Below are 16,371 nucleotides of genomic sequence, written 5' to 3'. Positions count from 1 at the left end.
AGGATGCTTTCAGCCATTTTCAAGTTATAAATAATTACTTTTGTAGTTACATTACTCCATGGGGGTTACATCAGGTCATTTCCAGCCCTCAAAGGGAAATTTTGTAGCTCCTAACTGTAACTAAACAATAATTTCATCCTCCAGCACCAGCTGTTGATGCAGATAGATGCTCTGCAAAAACGGTGTCTGCTCAAAATTTATTTAATACACATATATATATATATATGTGTATTTTTACTTGCACGTGCACGCATACACACAAACACAATCCCGAGACTGATATACAGTAGCATGCATGCTATGTGACCAGGTGTGACTGGGAGCACAAAATGAATAAAAAGCCCATTTTTGAGATTGGTTCATACAAACTGGCAACCATGACAGAGGAAAAGCGACCCTCATTCTGTTGTTAACGGACTCAAACGTGTTCATCACGACCAAGTGACTTCACCCAGCCTTGGGAATGTGGTATATGTGGAGGTCAAAAGGCCATTTTTATGGATCTTTGTTCTTTTCATCCTAATTTAGCAGGTTTAAAATATCCACATCTGTTATTGTTTTTATTTATTTTGTGCAACGAGCGTTAATGGAAGGCAATATTGTTTAAGTTTTCACTTTCGTACGATATCGTCCAAACCAAAATGTGCTCCGCAGCAGCTCGTCAGTCCTGATGGAGGTAAACGCTCTCTGCTTTGAACGCAGACCTTCCAGGAAGCTGTCGGCAACATGATGGAGTATTTTATAAGTTAGGCTCGAAAACACACCATCATGAAAATTTCTTCAAGCAACAGACAGACGGATGGATGGACGGACTAAAATGGAACCCCCCAAGGCACTTTACAATCAGTCATTCACCCATTCACACACACATTCAGACACAGGTGGGGATGAGCTACGATGTAGCTACAGCTGCCCTGGGGCGCACTGACAGAGGCGAGGCTGCCGAGCACTGACGCCACCGGTCCCTCCGACCACCACCAGCAGGCAGCGTGGGTTAAGTGTCTTGCCCAAGGACACAACGACAGACTGAGCGGGGCTTGAACCTGCAACCTTCCGGTTACGGGGCGAGCTCTTAACTCCTGTGCCACCGTCGCCCCGACAGACAGACAGACAGGAAACAAATCTACTTTTCCTTTTCCTCACACATAAACTGCATCATGTTGGACTTTCTGCAGCAACCACGTTGGTGTCGTTACTGCTGATGGTCTCCTTCCCTGAAACTCAAAGGGCTTCATTTCCAAACTGTTTCAGAGAAACCGGAGCGATGGAGCCGAGCTGAGAGCCACACGTTTGTGTTTGTTGACCTGCTGACGGTTCCTCTGGTCCAGGGTGAGAGGCGGGTCAGTTGCTTCTGGAGCCGTCTCACTGATCATCTGGGCAGAGGTTCTGCTTTGAGGCTCTCAGTGGGATCCACTTGTGTTTAGTCTACGCTCCGACAAGTCACACACGTCAGTCACTCGGTCCAGAGCTGGTTCAACAAGCTGCTGCGGTTCCTGCAGCACCGCCTCGCTAAGACGAACTCTGACTGACTGATTTATTGATCGGGGAAAATCCAGAGACCACATTTTGAAGGTTCTAGATGTTTTAGTGTTTAAACTCAACGCAGCAATCCCGGACTCCCCCTTTCAGGGACGAGGCATGTCCTTTAAATCTGTAAAAGTGGTCGTCCTGCTCTGTGACCTCATGTTTTACAAGCCCCCCCATCCCGTAGAGCCCCATGTAACTAGTAAATCACTACTCAGCATTAGCCAATAGCGTCAGTGTCCACGTACTACTGATGTCAACCACCGAGCGGGCATGAGCGCTTGAGGACGTAGGACTGATGCAGACATGGCAACGTTTCTAACGGGCTTCTAGACGGTGTTTCTGGTGAGAAGCAGCAGTTTTATCCCTGCTGGCCGCAGGGCAAGGGGCCTAAGGCACGTTCCTCCTCCTCTACATGGTGTCGTCTGAGAAAATGTTTATTTAGATTTAATTCCTGCTTTCAGTGAGGAATAATGATCTGTAAAAGCTTTTAGATTCAGACGTTTTGTGTTACCAGCGTGAGACTCGGTGGACAGGAAACAAAGTAAAACACCGTTTCTTCCCCACATTTCAGCCTTTTTAATAAGAAAAAAGTCAGTTGAATCACATTTAAACCGACAACAGGAACACGACAAAAATAAAACAATATATTAAATCAGCACACTTTCAGGGTTTGAGAAGCAACGTCGCTTAAACACAACCGACGTCATGTGACCTGAACCTTATCAGACGAATCCTTCAGCTGACCTTCTCTTGTGTTTGTTTTGGGGATGATCTGGACCTTGTTCTGCTGTTCCCCCCGATGCATTGGCAGTTTCAGGAGGGTGTATCTGAGTAACACACACACACACACTAACACACACACACACACACTATCAGCCCACCTGACCTGTGGGTGCTCCATAGTGCAAAGTACTGTATGTAAGTCCTCCCATAGGGCATCTGTCCTCCTCCCTTGTTAACCGCCTAAAGTCTGCAGACACATGTTCGTTTTGGAGGCGCGTGTGTGCTTGCGTGCGTGCGTGCGTGTGCGTGCGTGCGTGCGTGTGTGTGTGTGTGTGTGTGTGTGTGTGTGTGTGTGTGTGTGCGTGCGTGCGTGTGTGTGTGTGTGTGTGAAATATAAGGCCACCAAAAACAACAAAACGTTTAAACTTTTTTATTAACCACAGTTGTTTTTCTTACGTTTAGATGTTTTTTCTTCATATGGACCAAAAGCTGCGTGAACATCACCTGGACTAACAGAAACGCGTAGAAACCCCCTCTGTAACACGACATGTGACCCCGCTGCAGTAACACCTGAAACCTGGGTTAAACATAACGCACATCTGGCTGTAACCGGTCAACACTTCATAAGATATATTAAATTTTATTCCCTTCATAAATAACAGCAAACCGCCTCCTCTCCCACCACTTTACCCCTATTTACACTTTGTACAAGATCAGCTTTGGTCTGTCTCTCCTGACAGACGAGTCTCCTCCGCCTCACGTGTAACTAACCAGCCTGATCAGGAGCTGGAGGAAAACAAGTTCTTTGGTGTCTCGGATGCAGCAGCAGCTGTTGGAGGAGAGAAGGAAGAGGAACCATTTTAGAAAGCCAAGTCTCCAAGTCTCGGCTCACCTGTGCAGGTGTGCGCGTGTCCATATTAGGAGGCGTTGAGCACCGAGCGGCTGTACAGTGTTTGGTAGTAGGCTCCTGAGTCCATCGCTGCTGGACTCGGACTGTCGTAGATCTGCTTGGCCCCCACCTGGGAGCTGCTGGTGTAGCTGTTGTAGGCCATCACCTGGTCCTGGTAGGACTTCAGGTCCATCTTCTGCTCGTTGGACATGAGGTTGGTGATGGAGAAGGGGTGGTTGAAGTTGTAGTGGGGATCCAGGGACTTCAGGGCGTCGTTTTGTAGGTCCATATGCTGCTGCATGCTGTTGGATAGAAGGTGGGAGCTGCTGGCTAAAGACTGAGAGTGGAGGAGCGGGTTGGAGGCGGAGGTGCCGGCGAGGGACAAAGAGGATGGAGGGATTGAAGAGGAGGTGGAGGATGGAGGAGGCAGGGAGACGGGTGGACTGTGGAGGTGGGAGGAGGACAGCTGAGGGCAGTCTAGAGGAACCAGGGTGTTCCTATGGAGAGCCTGATCTTCTGAAGAACCTGGGTGGGAGTTATCCGAGTGGGTGGAGTCAGCTCCCTCTGATCCACCTTCTGGGCTACGATCCTCCCCCAGGTGATCTCCACCGAGGCCTCCTTTCCCCGAGCCTACCTCCTGGTTCTTAGCCCCCTTTTTGGAGGTCTTCTCTTCGATCTTGAAGCGTTTCTGGCGCCTCAGGTAGCAGCCGTTCTCAAACATGTTGCCGGACTGCGGGTGCAGCGTCCAGTAGGAGCCTTTGCCTGGCTTGTCGGGCGATCGAGCCACCTTCACAAAGCAGTCATTGAAGGAGAGAGAGTGACGGATGGAGTTCTGCCACCGCTGCTGGTTCTCGCGGTAGTAGGGGAACAGGTCCATGATCCACTGGTAGATCTCATTCAGGGTCAGCATCTTGCTGCCGCTCTGCTGAATCGCCATGGTGATGAGGGAGATGTAGGAATATGGCGGCTTGGCGTGGGTCAGGGAACGCCGGTACGGCTTAGGGGGGATCTCCTTGGCCCCGGCCCGTGTCAGGGACCCGGTGGAGGAGTAGCCCAGCTGACTCATGGACTGACCCATATTCTGGTAGTGGGACAAAGAGCCCAGTGAGCCCGGAGCAGCAGGACCCAGCTGTGTCAGAGAACCCGAGCTGAGGGAGGAGGCCACTGGGGAAAGGGACATGTGACTGGGCCCGGAGCCCATGGGGGCCAGGGGGGAGCTGCTGAGGCTGGAGCTGCCAGGATACGCCATGTTCATACCCGCAGAGGAGGCGGTGGCTGGGTTCAGGTTGAAATAGCTGCCGGTAGAACTCATGGAGCCCAGAGCGGGGTTCATGGTGCTGGCAGGGGAATACATCTGGAAGCACAACATCTGGTTAGCAGCAGGAAAGAATCGCAGCTCACCGTCAGCAGCAACAACATTTCTAACTAAATGAGGTTTTCGGTAAACAAATAATGAACGAAGTTTTCCAGTGAAACAGATGTGAAGGAAAACAGCTGGATCTCCATTTAAAGGCGCCTCTTATCAATGCACAATGACGCTCTCAGTGTGGCGGAGGGACGTGGATTTCACACGGACACGTTAACCTGCGAATGCGTAAAAAGCGCGTGCGTCACGGTGCCATGGAAGAAAACCAGCCTGGAATTCAGGTTGATCGTTTATATCATCAAACCCCAGAAAGCGGCTCTGGTGGAGCGTCACGAGCTGCTTCTGCATCAAACCCAAATCTGGAGTGAATCAGGCGCGCGCTGATTGGTGGTTAAATATTGCCAGACTCTTTCTTCTCGGTAATTTCATCATGGAGCTGAGGTGAGACCCGAGGAGCTGATGGAATTAACTCTAGAGATAAATCCGGCCTGGTTTTCTTCACACCTGGAAACGTTCCTGCTCCGCTCAGAGAGACCAACACGGAACGATTCCGTCTGCGGGTCGGGAACGTTCGTTTTGGGAACGGTTCCACGTTTTATCAGATTTAAAGTTAAATAAAAACTTGTGCTGCGTTTGCGGGTTTTTCTTCAGATTTACAGAAATGTTTTATCAGAAGGTTTAATTAGAACATCCTGGTTACTAGTTTTAGTGTGAGTTAGTCCCGGAACCTGTTAACGAACCAGGTATTCGGTTCTGGGCGGGTTTACCTCGCTGGCCTCGCTGTAGAAACTATTCCACTCCGGTAGATCATGCGCTTCCATCTTCACGGAGCTCAACATCCCAAACGGGTCCCAGCAGCAGTCGGAGGGTTTCAGACCAAAAACTGAAATTAAATCCTCAGCCGACTCTTCTCAGCGGGGGACCAACTCTGTCCTTCAGGTACAAAATGACTGGATGAAGCTGAAAGGGGACGCGTTGCTCCTGGGAAAATAAAAAGGGTTAAAATCAATATTTAGAGGTTTGTCAGTCGTCCATGATGCTGGAGACGCTCCCGGACCCGATCTCTGCTCCTCTACCGGCGGGACGCAGCTTGGTGGCACGTTCGCTGCGCGCAAACACAGTCGGGACCTCTGGACCTCCTTCTTATAAGGTCCCGCCGGTCCCGCCCCCCCACCCCCAGCCTCGGACGTTTGAATACCGCGTTAGGATCCAGGAAGGGCCCCCGCGCGAAGGCCGATGTGGCCCCCTGGCGTGCTGAATACTGGCGCGGCGGCTGCGAGGCCACCGGGCGCGCAGAGGGACGGATTTGCAGTAGAATAAAGTAAAAAGTAGAATGTGTTTCTACTCAATCATCAAAGGTTTGTTTTGTTGTAACGAATAATTCCTGTGAGGCTGCACGCTCGCGTTGTCCTGGAGGCAAAGAGCAGCAGCTAACGTGTTATTTTTAACATGTGTGTGTGTGTGTGTGTGTGTGTGTGGGGGGGGGGTCCTCTAGCTAGGTTAAGTCTGACTATCACATTAGAATATTAATCTGAGATTAGTATCAGAAAATCAGCTGTTGGAGAAGGCCTTCCTCCAGGTGTGTGTGTGTGTGTGTGTGGGGGGGGGGGGGGGGGGGATACACATCGGGCCTCGGAGCAGACGGAGGCCTGTGAAGACGAGCCCTTTGTCTTTGGGACACTGAATGGATGTAATGGATGCGCACGCGGGAGGTCGACGGGATTAAACTGAGAAAGGATCCAGAGGAAACGCGCTAAAGAGGAAGAGGGGTCGGAGTTAGGAATGGTTTAAGGAAAAATCCAACTGGAAAATCTCCAAACGTCGTATTCAGGAATCCGGATCTTCTCCTCGCCTGTGTGATGACGTCATTGTCCTTAGACTCCAGCTGCTCGCTGATAATCTGCAGATTAAAATCATAAATCATAGGTGGAGGTGAAAACTCACCTTTGGGAGGAGGTGCAGCTTATGAATGAAAGAATCCTTCATGTGTTCATAAGATTGTTTAGCTGAAGCAATAAAAGACTTCGTTGCAGGTAAAATAATAAACAAGCGCAGCTTTAACCAGCTGTTTGGAACAAGCATTAATATGATCACACCTGAAGCGCCTCCACCAGGGGGCAGCAGACATGTTTAGGGCTGGATCAGCAGGCCTCTGGTGAAGGTACTAGTCCTGATGCTCCATCCGGAGGACCAGCGGTTTGTGAGGTGTCTCAAGTTAGCCCTTTGATGCATGAATTATGAAATCTTCCACCAAGATTTTTTAAACATTTTTTCCATTCCTCTTTAGGTGTGAATGAAACAAATTTCAACAAATATTTTTGTAACATTTAATAATTTACAAATAATTTATTACACGTCCACCTCAGTGGGCCGCGAGCGTTCTGAACAGGAAATATGTTGGCTTGACTTACTGAAGTCCAAGTGGAGCGGCACACATGCAATAAAGTCTTCAACAGCTGCGCTTAACAGCAATAAACAAATAAATAGATAAGTACCTGTCCACTGTAGTGACCATTATGCATCAAATGGTTAAAAACAAAGTTTCACAAACACAAAAAATGTTGTTTTAAAACGATAAACAACAATGAATGTCAGGAATGCTTTAAAATGTAAAGTTTCATTATTAAAACTTCTGTTTTTATTTTAAAAATAACTTCTTCTAATTGTTAATTAAAGTTTGAGCCTTTATTCTCATTTCAAACCTTTTCGGCTCAATAAGAGTGATCAGGAGTCTCTTGTGTTCCCAGTTTTGTTCTAACTTCCTCATCTCTGTGACCCAAACACGTGGATGCTCCAGCATCTTTAGTCATCCCCTCTCTGCGGGCGCGTCTGCATGTCAATGGCGTCCGTCGCGTCCATTATCACCCCGATAATTGCTCTGACAAACGCTGTAAGGAGCGGAGTCTGGTGGAGGAAACCACAGATCAGCGGAGCAGGAACCCAGAAGCGTCATCGTTTACCAAACTGACCGGTTTCAGTAAATCATCAGCAGCTGTTTTGTGCCTTCAGCTCTGGGTGTGAGCGCCTCCTGGTGGCCTTCAGAAACACTACATCACGTTGCAGAGGCAGAACCTCCATCCTCCTCCAGCTGATCAACATCCGGCTCGTTTCACTTTTTATCTTTGAGCACAAACAGGAAATGCACACAATAAAGATATTTACCACTTGTGTTTAGATGCCAGCCTGATGAGCCACTGCCAGCAGCTTTAACATTTCTGTGGGCCTCGAGTCTCCACGCTTCAGAAATAACATTTTCCTTTGATCCCTCAAGAACGAGGTTCAAGCTGACTGACCTTTGACCTAAAATAACCTCCGACACATTAAAGCTGCTCAGCGAATAAAACAGACAAGAATACGAGTGTCCATCTGGTTTATTGATCATCTTTACATGAAGCTGCAGTAAAACCAAGATCTAAATAAAGAACATAGATGAAGGAAACCCAAACTGAAGGATGCACAGAAACAAAAAGCAGCAAGCCGACTTCACAAAAAGCTTCGGATCAAAGGAAAATCCGTCCGACGGGACGAAGGGAAGTGGATTCTGTAAAGGTGGGTGTGATGCTGAAGCGTCCAGGTGCATGCGCCCTTCCCCTGAGGCTCCCACACAAACTGATGGTAAACTTTTTTAAAGGCACTTAACAAGGGATTGCATCGCATATCAGTGCATAATCTAATGAACTTCCTTTAAAAGACGCTCGCTCATGACGGACCTGGCTTGCTGCTGGATGCTGAATAACTCCCTAAGGTGCAGCAGAGCACGGGGGCGGGGCCAGCTGGTCAAAAACAATCAATCCACATATTTATATTTTATTTTCTATAAACATTTACATCCAGAAGCATCAGGTTACAACTACCTTTGGTGTGTGTGTGTGTGTGTGTGTGAGGATCAACCCAAAACAAACTCAACATTTTAAGTTTTTTTTTTAACATTTTCAAATAAAGTCTAAAAATCTGCAAATACATTCATCTTTCTGAGTGGGACGTAAATAATTCATGTTATAAAATATAATATTTATTTCAGGTGGATTCTTCCTTCCAAACTCAAGGTTTAAGAATTAATACACAATTATTTTACTAACATTTCAGACTGTTGCATAACTACGGCTGAGGGACCGCACGTCAGCGAGAAGGGTCACCGTCCCAGGAGACACGACCCCGGGCGTCCCACACATACAGCAGGCTAGAGCTGGGCTTGGGGGGGGGGGGGGGGGGGTCATCTCCGAGTCCCGCCGCTTCGACTCGTGGAAAATCAGATCAACGTCTCCTGGTTTCAACGTTTTTCAGCCCAATCCCAAACCTCACCAGAACCAACTGCTGGTTCTGAGCGGCTCCGACAGACTGCTTAGGTTTAGGTTAAGGTGCTTCTCTGTTTTTGGGTTAAAACTGAAAACGGTTCTGGTGGAAACCAGCGAAGCCCGGGAACTCAGGAGGAGCTTCAGCTCAGTGAGATGCTGCCTTTAGTTTGAACTCATCTGACCTGGAGCTCAGAGCCACACTTGTGCTGTTGCCTTTGGACTCTGGGCCGGTTCTGTTAGAACTCACGGTGGAACAAACGCTCCAGCTGTCGGGGCGGATCTGTGCGATCTGGCCCGCTGCAGAACTCCAAAGTCGCTCCCGGTCAGCGCCGATTATGGGATGCCAACAGCTCATCAATCCGGACACGCTACTTCAGCTATTACCTTAATCTGCTGGATTAAACAGGATTAGGAGCATTTGCTGACATTGTTCTTCAGGGTAAACTCGTGAAACGTTAGATGAGTCAAAAACGAGAAATAATCTGACATTCCGTGTCCAGGAGGGCGTAAACGTGGTTCTGGCGGTTTAGTAAAGCTTCTCTGAGTCGTGGTTTGGTTTGGGGTCCCTCGGAGGTCCAGTGTTGACTTCTTCTGCCTTGGATCTGATTCTGGGAATGCAAAGATCAAATAAACGTTAAGATGAAAGCTGGTTTGTTCCAAAGCAAAAACAGCGCTAGGAGAAGCGGCGTTACAGAGAAAAGGCCAGATGCTGACAGATGTGCAGCCACGGCTGCGGTGAGAGGACCTACCTGATGCGGCGTGGGTCCCAGGCATCACGTGTCTCTCTCCTTTTTGACGGTGACGTCCCCACCTCCACCTGCTCCACTCCCTGATCCAGGATTTGGCGCGGCTCCCGACCCGGCGTTGGCTCCAGCAGCAGCTGGTCCTGCTGCTGCTGCTGCTGGAGCCGTCCCCAGGATGGTGGAGACCTCTCCCTGCATGAAGGCCCAAGGAGGACTGTTGGGAGAGTTGTCCAACGGACAGCGTTCTCCACTGGGGCAGTACACCTCCCCATCACCCCGCCGGCTCTGGATGTACACTCTGGTGCAGGGGAAGCAGAACCTGTGTTTGGAGGAAAGAACGACGTTCATTCGCTGAATTACTTCAATCACCTCATAAACGTAATAAAGCTCACACACCTGTGTCCTGGGACCGACGGACACTGAACAAAGTGTGTGTCTTCGAGTCTCTCGTGACACAAGGTGCAGGACAGCGCGTTTCCTGTTGAATGGGTGTTGCTGGCAGATGCTGACCCCAGCTCAGAGGCACCGTTGTTGGGTAGTGCTGCAGCAGCGGTGGCAGCCTCAGCTGAGGAGCCGGATCCCAGGGGCTCCGCTCCAGACCTGGCTGTGGGGGGACGCGTCTGCCTGGCTGGAGATGAGGCGGGCTTGGGACTGGTCTGGCTCACGCCTCCTGCCATGGAGAAGGAAGAGGAAGGCAGGCATGCACTCTTGCTGGCACTGGTCCCAGACTGGGTCTGTGACTTGGCTTGGTTCTGGGAGGCACTGAGCTCCCGCTCCAGCTCTGGAGCGATGAAGGGGGATATTCCCATTCCAATCCCCAGCTGCCTGCGGCTCATCTCCGCCAACACCGGCGCAGGGAAGATCATGGGGCTGCTCATCGGGGCTGTCCGGGCGGTCAGACCCGCAGGCATGCCCGGGAGGAGTCCCTGGGGAATCCCTGCGATGGTTTGAGTGACTAAACTGGGAGGGATGGCCGCACCTATCATGGGTCTCCGGCTGCTGCTGGGGCTCTGGCGGTTCACCTCCGGAGGCGGCTGGCCGTCTCGATGAAGCCCGTTGGGCGGCACGCGACCAGCCGACCCGGTGCTCTCTCCTCTCCCTCCCCGGTCAAAGCGCTCGGTGTGCTGCCTGCCGCCGTCAGCCACCGGCTCTGGTCTGGGCACAGCGCCGTGTTTACTGGGAGACGGACCAGGTGAGCGCACGTTACCGTCTTGCACGCCGTGACTCCGCTTCAGCTGTCGGGCACTCGCTATGAGGAACTCGATCTGATTAGCTCCTTCGTAGTTAACGCAGCCGCGGCAGACCACCTCGCTGAAGTCCCACACGACCGTCCAGGGCATCTTCGGCAGGTCGCACAGGTAGCACCACTGGCGCCTGGAGGAGGAGGACGGGGACGACATGGCGGGCCGCCTACCTGTTCGCCCTGAGCTAGCGCAGGTTAGCTGCGAGTGCACGCCCTCTTTTCCTGACAACGACCCGCCACAGAGACTCGACCCAGCTTTAAAACAACCTTTCACATTCTAAGAAGAACAAAGTGGCACAAAAGTTTCAGACGTTCTCGCCTTTTTTCATGTATTTGCTCCGTTTACCCGCTTCGGCCTACTCCCTCCGCTGTGAGCCGTTGCTCCTGGAACGTTACGTAACCCTCCGAAGGGCATTCTGGGGGTTTGAGTTCTCTAGCGCAGTGTTGCCAACACAAACACCTCTGTCCAACCTGGAAGCGGAACTACGTCCGGTGTTGACCCGGAAGTGAAGGTCATTTTTTTGTCAACACATGTTCGGACCTCGCAGCCATGCGTGTGGAGGCAGAAAGCTGCTCCCAGCTCTAGTTTGTGGTGATTTAAAATATAAAAATGTCCAAAGATATTTCGTCGTCATCGAGTGAAGATGAAGCAAAGAATCCAGCCGCGGAACCGCCGCCTGAAACCAGTAAGCCGATAGAAAGGGTCTGGTTAGGGTTGCCTCTCCTCCTAAAACTTGACCATTGTTAAAACTATAGAAGCCATTCAAGTAAATGTAGTGATGCTTTTATTCTTACATTGTAGGTTAGTACTAATGAGGAACACACTCTTTAGGGCTCACCGGGTTTTACTAGCGTGAGTTAGCGCCAGTGATGCTAACTGTAGTTGTAGAACGAGGCTGAAGCTAGCTTCCGTTTCGGGAATGGCTAAAGGGCGACCACGCCCACATTTCTCTACTGACCAGCATTAATCAGCTCTATCTTAAAAACTACAACAGGTAGACATTTTTATTACATCATCAGGTTTTGTGTTGTGACTTTAGGATTTTTTTGAGCCGTGAGTCATCGTTATCTTCACGCACAATTTAAAATTCCTCAAAAGACAAAAAAAAAAAAGATAAATATAATAATGTTTAAAAATGCGTTTTATATGAAAAGACACGTGGCCTGTGAAGTCAGTGCAGATGGATGTTTAATGTGGAAGCCACGCTCCGCTGACACACTGGAAGCAGAAGCTGAATAGCGAGTGCTTCTTCAGCCAAAGTTTTAAAACCAGGAAACATTTCTCCAAGTGAAATGACCAGAAGTCTCCCAGACGCTGAAAGATATGATAATGATAAATGAGCCACACTTGTGTGGCGCCTTTCAGAGTCTGAGGACTCCAAAGCGCTTTACGCTACAGTGTGTCATTCATCCTTTCACACACTGGTGATGATGATCTACATTGTAGCCACAGCTGCCCTGAGGCGCACTGACGGAGGCGAGGCTGCCGAGTGCAGGCGCCGCCGGTCCCTACGACCACCACCAGGTGGGTTTAGTGTCTTGCCCAAGGATACAACAGTAGAATTCTCTGTCTGTAGCCGGGATCGGACCTGCAACCTTCCGGTTGCTGGACAACCTGCTCAGCCTGTTGAGCTACTGCTGCCCACGATAGAAGGGCTGCACAATATATCGTAAATATATCGTTATCGCGATATCAGCATGCGCAATATGCATATCGCAAAGAACAGATAAATATCGCAATGAATGGTCAGCTCAAATGTTTGCTACCCATAATGCATTCTGTCCATCAAACGGAAACGCCATGTTTTTTAAACAAACCAAACAGAGCTCTTCACCCAATTGGGTGGGTTCTCAGGTTGGAGTCCCGCCCCCGAGGCAGACGGCCCTTCATTTTGATGACTTTTTTTAGTCTTTTTTAAAATTTTCTTTGTTTTTGATTATTTTTGTTCCAGAGTGAAGTTTTAATTTATCGCACATAATATCGTCATTGCAACATGAATCCCTGTTACCGTAGCCGTAGTTTCCACTTTCCACTCAACACCGCGCTGTTGTGCACGATGTGGAGTGCGTCACGGACGAGCTCCTCCTCAGCGCGCCCGCTGTCATCAGCGAGAGGCGGAGAGGGTGAGGAATGCTCAGACAGGCTGATGGAGATGATTTCTTGATCGTTACCTCCACAATGTTCTCTGTGTGTGGCGTGTGAATCATTAACAAACAAGTAAATAAATAAATGGCCTCCTGTAAAAAAACAACCGTAAATCATTCGCCCCGTCGCCCAACCCACGTGTGCGGTGGGTTTTGTTTCCACCACTGAAATGTAAATCCCTCTGTTATGGTTAGACACCTCATGGTAAACACGTGTCACTTTGGGATGTTTGTTGAGTTTTCCTACAATAGTTTCAGTCTAAAAATGGCTGGCTGAATATATCGCAGTATTTGGGGATGTATCGTATCGTCTCCCCTGGGTCGTAGCACCAGAACCTCACCAACACACACTCAGCAAGTCAGAGCTGAACCAACACCAGACACTGGGACCGTCTCTCAAAACGGGAATCTGCATTTCTGCTTCATGTGAAACTAAATGAATGTAAAGAAAACCCTTCAGGCTGCATGAGCGCATTAAGCAGCGAAACACCCGGGAGGGCTGCTGTGTCCTGACGGTCCTGCGTCGTGTTTTAGCCTCTAACAGTTTTAATGTTTCGTTTCCACAGACAGAAAGAAGACGAAGTACGAGTGTCCTGAGGACTTTGCGTGTTTCTGCCATGCTCCCTGCAGCAGCACGCTAACGGCTAACCTGACCGCGGGTGAGAATGAGCTGTGGCTCATCAAAGCTCCGGCCAGCTTCGACCCAAAGTGGTGAGTCCGGTCAGAGCTTCCATCACTAAAGGCCTTCAGCTTACTCAGGGTGACGTTGTTTCCGTCTCACCGGGCTGCGACCTTTTGGGTCAAGTCCCGGTGAGTAGTTGGGTATGACTCGTTAACACCCGGGTCGCCTGAGTCGTGACGTAACCAACACAGTGTCTTAACGTAGTCTCCGTTTGTTTGCTGGTGACATCATTCGGTCTCCAACTCGTGCCTCTGGGATGTCACGTTGTCTCTGGTGAGGCTGGTTAGTGAGAAGTTTCAGTCTCCGTCTGTTGTTGGGTTGTTTTAACTAGTTTACCCGTTTAGTTATAGATTCACTAGGATAAACAAATACAGCTTATCTCTCACCAAGTAGAACATTTACTAACAAATCACAATGTAACCTGTGTGTGTGCGTGAGTGTGTTTGGGTATGTGTGTGTGTGTCTGTGTGTGTGCGTGAGTGTGTTTGGGTATGTGTGTGTGTGTCTGTGTGTGTGCGTGAGTGTGTTTGGGTATGTGTGTGTGTGTCTGTGTGTGTGCGTGAGTGTGTTTGGGTATGTGTGTGTGTGTCTGTGTGTGTGCGTGAGTGTGTTTGGGTATGTGTGTGTGTGTCTGTGTGTGTGTGTGCGTGAGTGTGTTTGGGTATGTGTGTGTGTGTCTGTGTGTGTGCGTGAGTGTGTTTGGGTATGTGTGTGTGTCTCTGTGTGTGTGCGTGAGTGTGTTTGGGTATGTGTGTGTGTCTGTGTGTGTGCGTGAGTGTGTGCGTGAGTGTGTTTGGGTATGTGTGCGTGCGCATGTGTGTATGTATGTGCGTGTGTTTGGGTCTGTGTATGTGTGTGTGTGCGCACGTGCGTGTGCATGTGTGTGTGTGTTTGGGTATGTGTGTGTGCATGTGTGTGCGCGCACGCATGTGCATGTGTGCGCACGTGCGTGTGTGTGTTTGGGTCTGTGTATGTGTGTGTGTGCACGTGCGTTTGCATGTGTGCGCACGTGCGTGTGTTTGGGTGTGTGTGTGTGTGTGTGTGTGTGTGTGCGTGTGTGTGTGTGTGTGTGAGTCGTGGAGGATGGCTGCTTATACTGAGCCAGGATCCTCTGGAGGTTTCTTCCTGTTAAAAGGGAGTTTTCCTCTCCACTGTCGCTGCATGCTTGCTTAGTATGAGGATTGCATCAAGTCACCGACACTAGTCAGTGACTTGATGTGACCTGCTGGGTTCCTTATATAGGAACCTTTTTTCTGATTGGCTTAGTGACCTGACCTGTATTGTTTACTGTGAGCAGGTCCTTGAGACGACTCTGGTCGTGACTTGGCGCTATAGAAATGATCTTAACTGAACTGATCTGCGTTCCTAAGCTAAATATCCCAGAGTGCATCATCATTTTATTGTTGTTTACATTGTGTGTAGATGTTATGACATCTGTATTTGTGTTTTCTTACGAGTCCCAACCGTTTGACTCGAATCTTCTGGTTTCTCCTTTCCTGTCACTGCCAGCTTGAGCGGCGTTCGGGTTCCTCTCTCGGGTCTTCAGACGGTGACGGTTCCTGCTGCAGGAGAGACCGGCGGAGGCCCGCGGGTCTTCAGCATCCTGGCATCGAACCGCTGCTCCTCAGAGCTTCGACTGATGACTGCGGACCGGCCGTCTTCAGACGGCGCCACTTTAGCTCCGACATTCTCAGGCCTGCTCAACGTGTGTGAGAGCTACGCAGATGGCACCGCCAACCGGGTCCCTCGAGTCATCCCCATAGCTCCGGCACCGTCCATCCCGCCCGGGCTCAAACAGCGCTTCCTCCCCTTTGGCAGCAAGGTTCCCACTTTGACCTACATAGCAGAAAGCGAGGTGGACGGCGCTGCCTTTGGTCCCTCGTCCACCACGCTCCGCCCACTCGTGTTCAAGACGTTCGTAGAAGAAGCGTCTCAGGAGAGACGGGAGGACGGCGCGGAAGAGGACGGCAGGAAAAAGAAGAAGAAGAAAAAGAAAGAAAGGAGGATAAAGTCAGAAGAAATGCAGGAAGTTCTGAGAGTGAAGCAGGAACCTTTAGATGCACCTGAGGAGGAAGCGGCGATTCCCTTCCAGGAGAAGAGGAAGAGGAAGAGGAAGAAGAAGGACTGGGAGCGGGAGGAGGTGGAGGAGGGACTGGAGCCCAGCGTGAGGGTGAAGGCGGCGGCGGTGAAATCAGAACCAGTAGACTTTTTTTATGGTGGCGCAGCAGAACCGTGGAGTAAAAAGAAGAAGAAAAGCAAACATGAAGGCGACTAGTTCAGCAGACTGGTGGCACCGGATCATCCAGCATCTCGTTTTAATCCGGAGCGAGGGACGAGTTCAGCTGGTTGGAGGGAAAACAAGGAGGTGGATTTTCTAGAATGGTCCGTTTGTTTGTTCTCAGCTGCAGATGTGATCAGGATGAGTGTCCGAGCTTGAATAAACCTCCAGAGTCAGGAGAAATGCAGACTGGTGTGTGTGTGTGTGTGTGAAATGTGTAAAAGCTCTTCATGAGATTTATTAACCTGCAGCATTTTAGCCCGCCCTCCGGCTGCAGCGCTTCGGCTTTAGAGCGCCTAAACCTACAGAAGGTTTGTTTCTGAACAGCAGTAGAGAGCTGCAGGTTTTCCACATGAAGCTGGGATCGGAGCAGACCTCCGGGATGCTGGAGGGCCGGAGGTCTCCTCAGCAGAGAAGTGAGCCGTTGTGACGGGGAGGTGGCGCCACAGCCCACGACGTCTCTGACACGCAGCAGCAGCT

At 50.1% G+C, this 16,371-nt stretch overlaps 3 protein-coding genes across 3 annotated transcripts; 1 reads left to right on the top strand and 2 right to left on the bottom strand.

Moving 5' to 3' along the window:
- Positions 1-2,664: 2,664 nt before the first annotated feature.
- On the bottom strand, positions 2,665-5,640 carry foxa3 (forkhead box A3). The gene is made up of 3 exons (XM_070543710.1): positions 5,563-5,640; positions 5,273-5,486; positions 2,665-4,493 (listed from the first exon to the last, which is right to left on the bottom strand). Exons 2-3 carry the CDS (start codon positions 5,342-5,344, stop codon positions 3,168-3,170), a joined length of 1,398 nt encoding a protein of 465 aa, XP_070399811.1. The 5' UTR covers positions 5,345-5,486; positions 5,563-5,640; the 3' UTR covers positions 2,665-3,167.
- Positions 5,641-9,199: 3,559 nt separating this feature from the next.
- On the bottom strand, positions 9,200-11,176 carry irf2bp1 (interferon regulatory factor 2 binding protein 1). Its single transcript, XM_015950713.3, has 3 exons — positions 9,940-11,176; positions 9,550-9,862; positions 9,200-9,408 (listed from the first exon to the last, which is right to left on the bottom strand). The coding sequence occupies exons 1-2, from the start codon at positions 10,941-10,943 to the stop codon at positions 9,574-9,576; spliced, it is 1,293 nt and encodes a 430-aa protein (XP_015806199.1). The 5' UTR covers positions 10,944-11,176; the 3' UTR covers positions 9,200-9,408; positions 9,550-9,573.
- An 89-nt stretch (positions 11,177-11,265) lies between these two features.
- On the top strand, positions 11,266-16,078 carry polr1g (RNA polymerase I subunit G). The gene is made up of 3 exons (XM_015950715.3): positions 11,266-11,472; positions 13,498-13,642; positions 15,123-16,078. Exons 1-3 carry the CDS (start codon positions 11,397-11,399, stop codon positions 15,886-15,888), a joined length of 987 nt encoding a protein of 328 aa, XP_015806201.1. The 5' UTR covers positions 11,266-11,396; the 3' UTR covers positions 15,889-16,078.
- The last annotated feature ends 293 nt before the right edge of the window (positions 16,079-16,371 follow it).

The sequence above is a fragment of the Nothobranchius furzeri genome, chromosome 13 (assembly GCF_043380555.1).
Source record: "Nothobranchius furzeri strain GRZ-AD chromosome 13, NfurGRZ-RIMD1, whole genome shotgun sequence".
NCBI lineage: Eukaryota > Metazoa > Chordata > Actinopteri > Cyprinodontiformes > Nothobranchiidae > Nothobranchius > Nothobranchius furzeri.
Note: the sequence above shows the minus strand (reverse complement) of the source record. Positions and strands in the feature narration are given on the sequence as shown.